Source organism: Bubalus kerabau, chromosome 14 (genome assembly GCF_029407905.1).
Source record: "Bubalus kerabau isolate K-KA32 ecotype Philippines breed swamp buffalo chromosome 14, PCC_UOA_SB_1v2, whole genome shotgun sequence".
Lineage (NCBI taxonomy): Eukaryota > Metazoa > Chordata > Mammalia > Artiodactyla > Bovidae > Bubalus > Bubalus kerabau.
This window is the reverse complement of record NC_073637.1, coordinates 58254557-58267254: the sequence shown is the minus strand read 5'-3', so window position 1 is coordinate 58267254 and position 12698 is coordinate 58254557. Positions and strand designations below refer to the sequence as shown.

Here is a 12698-nt window from a genome sequence, read left to right as displayed (position 1 = left end):
GTAAAGAATTCAGTTATAGTTCTATTGTAGAAAGTGGAGTCTAGATGGGCTCCAGAGACACCCAGGTCACAGTGATAGTACATAGAGACTCCCAGATGTTTGATACCCAAAGGAATATTTACAAAAACACATTTTTGCAAAAGAACTGTTACATATGCACAGATGTATGTGTATAGCAGAACTGAAAATGCACTTTGGGGAAATTAAATAAATATTGTATGAAAAAGTGGACTTTTAAGTATAGTTATAAATCTCAAAAAGAAATAGCTCTAATTTATTGCCCATGTGGGAGAAATTCTGTGTGTACTCTTTCTGGATGTGCTTTGCTCTTCATTCTTACAACCATGGCACAAAGGGGTAATTATCAGTCTGTGAATTCTACTGTGAAAGGACCAAAGTGATTTCACTGGAAATGTTTCCCAGAGATTCTCCTTTGTTTGTTTGTTTGTTTTAATAATGTAATTATATGTGAAATGAATGGCTGGAAAATTTTAAAGCATATATATTGTAAATGATGGCAAACTTGGAAAAACCAGGGGTGTCTAAATGCTGTGGTTGTGCCAATAAAGAAGGCATAGGCTCTTGGGTTTTGTGGGAATGTATTAAATTACATAACTTTCAAAAAATGTAATAAAAAACAAGGCTCAGAAGGTTCCTAAAACAACTCTATAGTAATCTGGATTTGGTAAATAAAACTCTATGGAAAACTTTCTTCCAACTGTGAACATGTTACAGTAAGAATCTACTGTCAAGATGAAACAAGTAGTATTTTCCCTTAAATACAAAGGGATTGTGGTTATTATTCACTAATTAGAACAGAATTTAAAAGCTACAATAAATTTTATATGAGAGTTGCATTAAGACTAATTTACTTTGATAGATAATTGTCAGAGTAGTAAATCGAGGTTATAAACTATGCTTCAATATGATGTCGAATATTTGAACTCACTTTAAGACAGAACAAAGCAGATAATAGATTCTAAATAAAAGATCTGATGACTATGTTGAATACTGCAAAAATGAATTACAATGGTATTATGCTTTGTCCTGTTAATGTACATTTTATAAATGTCACAAAACTTATTAAATTTAAGAAGTTGCTTTAGTCTTTCATAATGTCTGAAAACATTAACTAAGCAAACCATGACCATAAAAAAGAAGCCCTCTAAAGCACTCTGTGGGGCAATTTGGCTTGATAAATAATCAAAGCTTATCCTATCTCAAAGAAAATGTGAGCTTATTCAAAGTTATTCCTTTCTAACCCTAACTCATTCTATTGTGTTGATATTCTAACTATTCAAACATGATTTTGTAGGAAAAAAATGAAAATCATATATAGGTTCATATCTTAAAAAGCATGTAATAGATCACATCCATGTCCCTTTTTCTTCTGCTCTTGAAATCATTAAATGAAACAGTACTTCCCATGGTGTTGGACATGGCATAATCTAATATTTGTCTGCTTGGATAGTTTCCTGATATTTGTTACCAATACAGGGCAGCTGTTCAATCAGATAAACTGGATTAAAATGTTTAATATGCATGAATGAAAACTTTTTCAAAGGAATGGGAAGATGAAAGGTACAACTTGGAAAACATTTGTAAAGGTAGATTTATAGAAAGTATGCTTAATGTTCATGTTTCCAAGATTATGGTTTTATCTATAGAAGATATTTCTTTTTATTTATTTTATAATTACATTATAAAATGTTAAAAAAGAATATGGAAGTTTTGTTACTGACATGCAGTGTTCTCCCAAGTATGTCTGAGGAAAGCAAGTTTTATTGGACATCTGAGATGTCCTAAAGTATAAAAAGTCACTTTCCTCACTTTAGAGAGTACTACTGGTGACAAACATTTTTTCCTGTAAATATTTCACCTTTCATCTATGAGCCAAACGACTCATCTCCTCCCTATGAATTTCTCATCTTTGTTATTTACTAGGGAGAAGGCAATGGAACCCCACTCCAGTACTCTTTCCTGGAGAATCCTGTGGATGGAGGAGCCTGGTGGGCTGCAGTCCATGGGGTCGCACAGAGTCGGACACAACTGAGCGACTTCACTTTCACTTTTCACTTTCATGCTTCGGAGAAGGAAATGGCAACCCACTCCAGCATTCTTGCCTGGAGAATCCCAGGGATGGTGGAGCCTGGTGGGCTGCCGTCTATGGGGTCGCACAGAGTTGGACACGACTGAAGTGACTTAGCAGCAGCAGCAATAGCAAGAACTTGAGCAAATAATTTAATTTCAGGACCTCAGATTAAGAAACATGAACAATGTCCATTAGTGATTTTCAAAATATGGGTCCTTACCATATTACTGGGTCATAACAAATATTTTTATAAAATAAAATGGAATTTATTCAATTTGAATAGAAAATATAGAGGACTTGCATTCCTGCTAAGTTACTTCAGTTCAGTTCAGTTCAGTCGCTCAGTCGTGTCTGACTCTTTGCGACCCCATGAATCGCAGCATGCCAGGCCTCCCTGTCCATCACCAACTCCAGGAGTTCACCCAGACTCACATCCATCGAGTCAGTGATGCCATCCAGCCATCTCATCCTCTGTCGTCCCCTTCTCCTCCTGCCCCCAATCCCTCCCAGCATCAGAGTCTTTTCCAATAAGTCAACTCTTCGCATGAGGTGGCCAAAGTACTGGAGTTTCAGCTTTAGTATCATTCCTTCCAAAGAAATCCCAGGGCTGATCTCCTTCAGAATGGACTGGTTGGATCTCCTTGCAGTCCAAGCGGCTCTCAAGAGTCTTCTCCAACACCACAGTTCAAAAGCATCAATTCTTTGGTGCTCAGCCTTCTTCACAGTTCAACTCTCACATCCATACATGACCACAGGGAAAACCATAGCCTTGACTAGACGAAGTTACTTCAGCCGTGTCCAACTCATTGTGACCCTATGGACTGTGGCCTGCCAAGCTCCTCTGTCCATGGGATTCTCCAGGCAGGAATACTGGAGTGGATTGTCATGCCCTCCTTCAGGGGATCTTCCCGATCTAGGTATCAAACCAGCGTCTCTTTTGTCTCCTGCATTGGCAGGCGGGTTCTTAACCACTGAGCCACCTGGGAAGCCCCAATATATGACAAGACACATTAAAAAGCTAGTGTGCAAATGCTGTTTCAGTTTTAAATATCTATATGCATACTGTGTGATGTAAAATGTATTCCTTAATGTAAGATCCAGGCAAAAATGTTTGACATATGGTTTCCAAAAGAATCACAAGTTCCTTATAAATCTAAAATGAAATTATTCTAGTTTACAGCTCAAGAACTCTACTGATTTCTTTTAACCTCATGTCACATAGTTTATTGACTGACAGACAACAGTAGCTGGCTACAAGGGCATTTAGTTAAAGGGAGTGGAAAATATTTATCCCTCAATTAGATGTTCTTATCAGTTCAGTTGCTCAGTCATGTTCGACTTTTTGTGACTTGCATGGACTGCAACACGCCAGGCTTCCCTGTCCATCACCAACTCCCGGAGCTTGCTCAAACTCATGTCCATCAAGTCGGTGATGCCATCCAACCATTTCATCTTCAGTCATCCCCTTCTCCTCCTGCCTTCAATCTTTCCCAGCATCAGGGTTTTGTTATACCCACTGTACGTCATTCAAAGACAACTCTTTGGGCTTTCATGCCCTCTGGGTAAATGCCAGACCCAAAGCAGATAGGAATTTGACATGTTTGAGAAATAGAAATAGATGAAAATGGTTGGGATCTACTGAAAAGAGAATAGTAAGATATGAAGGAAGAGATGTAGGAGGGAGCTGCATTGAGTAAAACCCTGTAAACCATGGTAAAGTGTTTATAGAGTATATTTTTGTTGCTGGCAGGGAGCCATTTGAAAACGGTAAGCAAAGGACTTTTTGTGTTTTTGTTTGTTTGTTTGTTTGTTTTTCTTTTAAAAGACCAGGAGGACTACTGCATAGAAAATAGATTTATACAGCAAGAATGAAGCTAAGGAGGTTAGGAGACTATGACACTCATTCAGGTGAGAGATGATCTTAGCATCAATTAAGGTAGTAACGGTGGAGACAAAAAACAAAAAATAGATGGATTTGGAAAAACACAATACAGGATCTGCTAACAGATTTGATATAAAGGGTTGCTAGAATTTTAGTTTGTGACACCGGGTGGATGTTTCACCAATTCTGATGGGGGCCATGATGGCAGGAACACAGACTTCTGTTTGGGAGATGTTAAATTTGAGATACATACTAGTTATCTAAGTGGATATGTCAAGAAAGTAGAATTGGGTTTTGGGGCAGAAGTAAGGACTGCTGGATTTGTACATTTGGGCATCAGTATATAGATACTATTTATAGCCACAGGACTGTTACTTCCCTGAGTGTCATGCAGTATCTCTTAATTTTGATAACAAGTAGATATTTTCTTTTTATATTGATGAGTAGCCTCTCTTTATATCTGAGCAACTCTCATATTCAAAAATACATACATTGAAAGTCAAGCAGCTACTAAATGATGGAGCCTGGAATTTCTTAATTTTTCAAATGAAGCCTTTTTTAAAAGGTCTGGTCTGCAGAGAGTGAATCTCATTCAGAATTTAAACGAAGTTTATAAATTTAGTAGTCTTTTCTATCCTTTTGCAATTTCCCTTGAGCTGGTGCCAGTGACAGGTGTTTTTTTTTTTTTTTTTTTTTAACTCTATTCCTTTGGCATATGGGATAGGACTCTGTTTTCCTTTTTTCTCATATCTTGACTGTTTCTTCTTCACTGGCCTTCAATTATATCTTTCATGCAGAGATTTCTAGCCTTCTTTCTTCTCTACATATTTCTCCTTTACATTTTTATGTTTTCATTGGTTCAAATACTAAACATACGCTTATCTCATAAGTGCTAGTCACTTAGTCGTGTCTGACTCTTCGCGACCCCACGGACTGTTGCCTGCCAGTCTCCTCTGTCCATGGGCTTCTCCAGGCGAGAATACTGTAGTGGGTTGCTATTCCCTTCTCCAGGGGATCTTCCTGACCCAGGGATGCAACCCGGGTCTCTTGCATTGCACGCAAACGCTTTAACGGTCTGAGTCACCAGGGAAGCCCAAATATACGCTTATGACCCTCAATTATTTTGCTTCCAATGCAGACATTCCCCCCCCCCCCCCCCAGCTCCAGGTTCCAAGGTTTCCTGAAATCAATTAGCCTGGAGGTTCCCCCATGCGATTAAAGAGAAGGAGCGAAGTGCAGGGGCTGTGAAGGTCTCATTTGATTTGTATATTCATTCATATTTCCTTATAATCATTATATCGACTGCTTCTATGGAGTTTCAAAACTAGAGTGGCAAGCAGACAGTGACGCACGGGGAGCGTTAACTAAGGGTTTAGCGCGGCACGATGCCCTTCGTGTGAACATTAAGTCCTCGGCCATAGGGGCATAATGTACAAACACAGAACCCTGCTTAGTTCCTCAAACAGATTTAAAGAACATTTTTTGAAGTGTATCAGTTTTGCCGAACATTAAAAAAGAAATCGAAGGCAAATCCCTTCACTGAAGGAGTAAAGTTGGGCACAGATGAGAGATTCGAGCAGAATGCTGCACTGCAGCAGGTCATGAAGAGAATAAGTTACTGATTAGGGAGTGAGCAGAGAATGAAGCACCCATGTAGAAAAAAATGAAAAACCGGAGATGGCATACATAAAAAACAAAAACCAAGAAAACAACCCAGCTTTTGTTAAGTCATGGTAAAACACACACCTCAAGCCAAGCCGGCTCCAGCGGCTCCGCCGAGGTGTCCTCACAGTCCCAGCGCGCCGCGCGCCGCCCAGCTCGCTCCGCCCAGTTCCCCGACTGCCCTTAGTTAGAGCCGCGTGCACGTGCGCAACGGATCCCGCCCCCTTCGCTCCCTCGGCCAATGAGAACTGGTGTCGTAATTCGCCACTGCTTGGTATCGTGTCGCGTGACCACGTCTCCCCGCCCCCTCACCCAGCCACCTCCAGGTTCTGAGAAGATGGCGAAGGTGTCAGAGCTGTACGATGTCACTTGGGAAGGTAACTGCGGGCGGGGTGGCCGCGGAGAGACCGAAAGCCGCAGGAAGCGGTTCGGGAGTACCTGCTGCCCTCGGAGACCTGGATTCTCCGATCTCTCTTCGGCTCTAGTCCGGCCGAGCTGAGGTGATAGCTGAGGTAGTTGGCTGAGGTGGAGGTGGAGGCTGACCCCTTCCTTGGTTCGGCCTCTGACTGGAGTCTGCGGTGGTCCTCACCGCTTGGGTCGGTAGACTGACTGACCAACCGGCCTACCACTGCGCCCACCCAGCGGCCAAGGGCAGCTTCCTCTACAAGGCAACCGGGATCTGCGGCTGTCACACTTTTCCTGTGGCTGCTGGGCGGCGCGGAGGAGGCGGGATAGCTGCCCGCTGAAGCGTCTTTACAGCCGAGAAATCCAGGGCCTGTAAAGGTCCTTCAAATACTCTGTAAGGGGTAACAACTCTGTGTAGTAAAGTGTTTGGAAAACCCGTAAACATATCTGATTCTTTCCCCTGCCAGTTTACATTCCCTTCTCTCTTCAAAACTGGGTTTCTGATTTCCCCCCTTTTAAAGTGATCCCCTGTCCCACTCCCCTCAAGACGAATTTACACACACGACCCAACTTACTTCTTATTCCCTGCCAGTAATTCCTTTTCTGAAGGTGAAATAAGTTCTCGTTTAATGAGGTGGAGTTTGTGTTTAAATTTGGAAGCAAACTTTGAACCAATTCTGAAAGAGATTTTCCCTTAAAATCTTGAGTGGGAGGCGTGCATGCTTAAGAAAAGAACCTTGAGTTTCTCTAAGGCATGGAATTTGTGTAATTGAAGTTTATATATCCAGCGTTTTACAGTAGACTTCAGTAGCTTGTTTGTTGGGATATTTAAATGATGTTATTTATTTAAAATATTTTATTAACACCTAATGACACGTGGCCTGAGAGTTGTATTGGTTGTTCAGTGTCTAGTAAATCTCTCCAATATTGAAAGTTGTGAATAATAATGTTAAATGGCAAAATTCCTTTATTCTGGAACTAATTCAGTGATTTATTATTGGTTTTGTGGCCTCTAGCATACTGTGAACCACCGTGTTCCTACCTGTACTGGGCAATCTATTAAAGTATTATGTTCTTAATGCTAGATCTTGACGATACCAAATTAAGTAACACACAGTCCCTACCTTTAGGGACCTCATAATCTGATGGAGAAAGATAGACTTGTAAAAACGTAGTTTAAAAAGGCTGTGTCAGGATATATTCTTTTCAGTAGCTATGTGGCTATTATTTTTAATGCTTTTAAAAAATGTTTCAAATAGTTCATGGTTTTTTTGAAAGTGCTATTTTGAAGGTATGTTCAACATAAATTTCTTAGATGATAATATCATGTGTAGACGCATAGGAAACGAGTAGATGCAATCGAGATGATTTAACTGAGTAGCTTAGACCTTACACTCTGGATATTGTAAAGATGAGTGACATAATTACTTAGATGAGTAAATAATTACTTCACAGGTTTGTTGAGGAACAAAAGGGAAAAAATATGTTGAAGTGCTTTTAAACTATTAAATAACATATAAAAAAAATGATCTGGCTCCTGCCTGTGTCTCCAGCTTTATCTTAAGCTACTCTCCCAGTTCCCTGGTAGCTTGGACGGTAAAGTGTCTGCCTACAATGCAGGAGACCCGGGTTTGATCCCTGGGTCAGGAAGATCCCCTGCAGACGAAATGGCACCCCACTCCAGTATTCATGCCTGGAAAATCCCATGGACCGAGGAGCCTGGTGGGCTACAGTCCATGGGGTCGCAAAGAGCCGGACAAGACTGAGCGACTTCATTTCACTTCACTTCACTTCACTCTCCCCTGTTACTCTTTGATCTGGCCATGCTGGTTTTTGTTGAATTCCCTATGTGCCATGCTCCTCTTGTCTTAAGACTGGACATAAGCTATTCCTTCTGATGAAAGTGTTCTTACCTCCTTCTTCTAGTCTTATACTCTACCTATTATACTCTATCTGATTTCTTAGAATTCTGCTCAAAAGTCACATTCATACTTCAGACAGCCTTCCCGCCCCCACTCCCCATCCCCTCCCATTCCTATCCCCACACCAAAGTTTAAAAGAAAAAGACAACAAAAAAGCAACAAAATTTACCCTTGGTCTTTTAACTATGTATCCTCATACTATTGAAATACTTACCCAATTGTGTTACATTTAAAAATTTTGTCTCTCCTAGAATGAAGAGAAGGCCCAGGCCTTTCTTGTTCTAGAGGGTGACATACTGGAGGAACTCAGTAATCTGTTGACTAAATGAATTATTAGTAGGATTAAAAATGAACATTAGGGACTTCCCTGGTGGTCCAGTGGCTAAGACTCTGTGATCCCAATGCCATGGATCCAGATTTGATCTCTGATCAGGGAACTGTTGATGAGCTTCATCTAAGGGTGAGCATGCTGCGTCTAAAGATTCCACAAGCCACGACCAAAAGAAAAAAAAAGCCCCAAAGATCCTGCATACCCAACTTAAAAAAAAAGAAGATTCTGCATGATGCAACTAACCTGGTGTGGCTAAATTATATATATACACATACATATATATAAGAATGTTAACAAATCATCACAAAGAAAGACTATAAGTCATTTTTTTAGTGTTGGAATGATTTTTTTAGTATCTTAGACAACTCACTTAACAGTATTCCGTTTGCTCATTTATAATTAATGAGTAGAATTAAAATTGTATTTTAGGGCACTTATAGGAAAAGAATATTATAGATTTTTCTTTCAGAGACTTAGGGTAACAAGAGGGTGATGGGAGGACCCTCAGGGATAGTTTTTTGTTTCAATTTTTTGCAGGAGGGAGTGTCAGTTGACCTGTGTCTTTTAAGAATTCCATTGAATACCATCATTAATTTAAGTAATGGAAATTGTTAGTTCAAAGACTAGTGTGATTCTTGTAATAGGAAAATTTATCACATATTTATAAAAGACATACTAAAACTCTTAGTCTTTATTGGGCTCTGTAAAAAAAGTAGGTATATGGTTTATTTATTCAGCCAGTTGAAAGTTACTGATGTTTATTATTAAATATATAGAGGAATTTGCAGGTGGGAAAGAGAGTTGAAGGCGGGTGTAGTCAAGTCAGGTCTCTTGAGAATAGGGGGTTTGGGCAGAGTATGGGTAGGATGCCTAGCACAAAGCCTGGCCTATAATTGGCATTGAATGAGTATTTGAAAAAATAATTTATTGAAAATGAGTGGATTTTAGTTGTATATTCTCACTGTCTCTACTTCTCTTTATTCAGTCAAACAACCACAAATTGGTTTCAGTACTCTATTAGTTCAGTAAAATTTCTAGAGAGATCTAATGCCCAGTCTAATGTATCTGTTTTGTACATCTATTACATTTGTCATTGCAGATCATTCCCTCTGAAAAATTCTTTTGTTGGTTTCTTAATAGCATTAGGCTCTCTTATTATTTTTCAGAACTTTGCTGCATTCTCTACATTCGTTTGCTCCTTAATTTTTGATGTCCTCAGTGGTCCTTTCCTTAGCCCTCTTATTAATCTGTTATTGGTGATGATGAATCCTGAGTTCAATAGACTCCTGACTGATGCAGACATAGATGTTATGTGGTCTGTGAATGTCCTGAAATTATATGCAAAATTGAATGTGTGTGTGTGTGTGTTTTCTCTTTATTTATTTTTTTTAAATGTATTTGTTTTTAATTGAAGGATTGGTTTCTACCAGATATCAACGTGAAACAGCCATAGGTTTACCCATGGCCCCTCCCACTTGAACATCCCTAAGTGTGTTTTTAAACATGTACATATTTCTGGAAAAAGTTGGTTCAGAGGTTTCATCAGCTTCAAAGAGCTTGAAAAAGATTTAATGTCTTCTGTGGGTAATCATCTACACCTAGCTCTAATTACTGTATTAGTCTATATGCTAAATGACATATTAAACATATATTTCAGTACTTTGCACCAGGCACTGTTCCCATTATGCAGCATTCTTAACTTGTAAAAAAAGCAATAGAATACAAAGGTTAAACTAAACAGAACAGATCAAATATGGAGTCAGGTTTGTTCTTCCCTATTTTACCCTGCTCTCTTAATTTTTCCTCTTCCGGTGACTGAAGCTTCAGATTTTTTTTTTTTTTTTAGGGTCTCTAGGAGAAGTCTTTGACAGAGAAACATGTTCCCCACCCCTGTAATGGGTTACATAAATGAAGAATTAACCTGAGCTCCATTTTGCAATGTCCTGTAGAAACTGCTTTCCTTTCCTTTGCCCTCTCCCCTAATCTAGGTGTGTTGGGCAATTTCCCAGTCCCTTAGCACATTCAGTCATTCAGTTCAGTCGCTCAGTTGTGTCCGACTCTTTGCGACCCCATGAATCGCAGCACACCAGGCCTTCCTGTCCATCACAAACTCCCGGAGTTCACTCAAACTCATGTCCATCATGTCGGTGATGCCGTCCAACCATCTCATCTTCTGTCGTCCCCATTTCCTCCTGCCTTCAATCTTTTGAAGCATCAGGGTCTTTTCAAATGAATGGGTTCTTTGCGTCAGGTGGCCAAAGTATTGGAGTTTTAGCTTCAGCATCAGTCCTTCCAATGAATGTACAGGACTGATTTCCTTTAGAATGGATTGGTTGGATCTCCTTGCAGTGCAAGGGACTCTCAAGAGTCTTCTCCAAAATCACAGTTCAAAAGCATCAATTCTTTGGCCCTCAGCTTTCTTTATAGTCCAACTCTCACATCCATACATGACTACTGGAAAAACCATAGCCTTGACTAGAGGGACCTTTGTTGGCAAAGTAATGTCTCCGCTTGTTAATAAGACCATTTTTTTGTAAATTCAGGTAGGGTCTATTATTATCTTATGATTATTTTTGTTTTCTTTTGTAGACTTTGAACTGTACATATAAAAGTAGTGAAAATCCCACGTGCTTCTCTTTTATTTATTCTCTAGAAGAATAGCATATTGTTATTGATAATTTAACTCATGTATTCAGTAACATTCAATAACAACTCAAATCAGCTATTTAAAACTATACAACGTGTGTCAGTAGAAGGAAGAAGGTAACTTTATATGAATATGTAAGATTTTTCAGAGGTAAGAGTAGAAAGCATGTATGTACCTGGTGAATTGGACAGTTCATTCTACCTTGACTATATAAAAAAGGGATCTTTTTTTCTGATTAGGTACTCTCCCACCCCCAGTTATAATTTCTGCTTTTATCAAAATGCTGTTCTTTGAAATTCCAGAGTTCCCTATCGTAATATAACATGCAAAGTTGTTCTCTCAACTTTCGTTGTTTGCTAGTGCCTTTGACCTTACTTTACATTATTCGTTTTATTCTTTATATATAAGCAAAAATTTCCTTTGTCTTAATTTTTCTGTGTTGATTTCCTTATGTAATTGTGTATTTTGTATGTTATATGGACTGTTGTAGTAATGTTTTAAGGGAGTTTTGTGATAAATGTTCCTTCAGTGCTGATAGCCTAATATGATACCCTTATTATGAAAATTTTATATTCTTGAGTCAGTGGAGCACTTTGAATTTTTTGAGAGTTCGGTGTGTAATATTCAGTTTTCTGAAAAAATAATCCTTAGCTTTTGTCAAATTCCGAACATTGTAACCTCAAAAAATCATGATCCATAGTTGCCTGAACGGATAGAGGATCTTTGTAGCAGATCAATGCCATATAGTAAAGATAGCTGTAATATCAGTTGCATTTTCAATCTTCTAAAGGATCTGTTGCTCTTGTTAAATTGATTTTCCACTTTATGAAATTTGAGACACCACAGATTTTACATTAGTGTGAGTGTATTTTCTTTACACAAGGTGAAAGTTGATTTCATCTTGTCAATTGGTTTGACATTAATCAAATATTTGTATATATAATTGCAAGCTTATTTTTTTCAGAAATGAGAGATAAAATGAGAAAATGGAGAGAAGAAAACTCACGAAATAGTGAGCAAATTGTGGAAGTTGGAGAGGAATTAATTAGTGAATATGCTTCTAAGCTTGGAGATGATAGTAAGTTTTTAAATCTATTATGTTCATGCTCAGCACATGTTTCATTTACAGTTTAGTTTTTTTTTAATCCTGTCATTATGATTTTTCTGCTCTTAATATCAATCCATGATTTATTAATGTTTAAAATACTTCTCAGGAAGTCTGAATGATAACTTTTATTTTTAGAGGGACTTATAATTATTGGTAGTAGTGAAGCTATTAAATAGGCATTTTTGTTTTAAAGCTCACAAGGCTGTAGTCCTGGGCAGATCAAAAATGTATTTCATAATGAATCTTTTAAAACAGGAAAGTTATTAAATAATTGACATTTTTTTTTAACCTGGTAAGATATTAAAATATTATGCATTGCTAAAAATTTCAGGATGCTTTTTCCTTAATTCCAGATGTAATATAATAAATCACTTTTCAGTTGTAAATAATGTTCTTTAAAATATCAGAAGCAAGAAAAATTCATTATATAATTTCTGTTGTGAGATTTTTATATTAAATTCAGTTTTTTCCTGTTTGTGTATTTAGTTTGGATCATATACGAACAGGTGATGATTGCAGCCCTCGACTATGGTCGGGATGACTTGGCATTGGTGAGTATATTTTATTTTATATTTAATTTCCTTCACAAAGTATGTATAAGCAGTACGTGGCTTGTAGTGAATGCTTTCTGTAGCTGTTTTTTAGTGCT

The 12698-nt window shown here is 38.3% G+C and overlaps 1 protein-coding gene and 1 long non-coding RNA gene across 3 annotated transcripts in view; one reads left to right on the top strand and one right to left on the bottom strand.

Moving 5' to 3' along the window:
* Positions 1-5825, bottom strand: part of LOC129626955 (uncharacterized) — a 129294-nt gene extending 123469 nt beyond the window's left edge. For both annotated transcript variants that reach the window (XR_008702332.1, XR_008702331.1), the window contains exon 1: positions 5721-5825. This is a non-coding gene — a long non-coding RNA (uncharacterized LOC129626955). The remainder of the gene's footprint in view (positions 1-5720) is intronic.
* Positions 5826-5863: 38 nt separating this feature from the next.
* The window catches only part of EMC2 (ER membrane protein complex subunit 2), a 50802-nt gene continuing 43967 nt past the window's right edge, over positions 5864-12698 (top strand). The window contains exons 1-3 of the mRNA XM_055546424.1: positions 5864-6013; positions 11906-12019; positions 12536-12600. Coding sequence (XP_055402399.1) covers positions 5878-6013; positions 11906-12019; positions 12536-12600 — 315 coding nt within the window. The 5' untranslated portion in view covers positions 5864-5877. The remainder of the gene's footprint in view (positions 6014-11905; positions 12020-12535; positions 12601-12698) is intronic.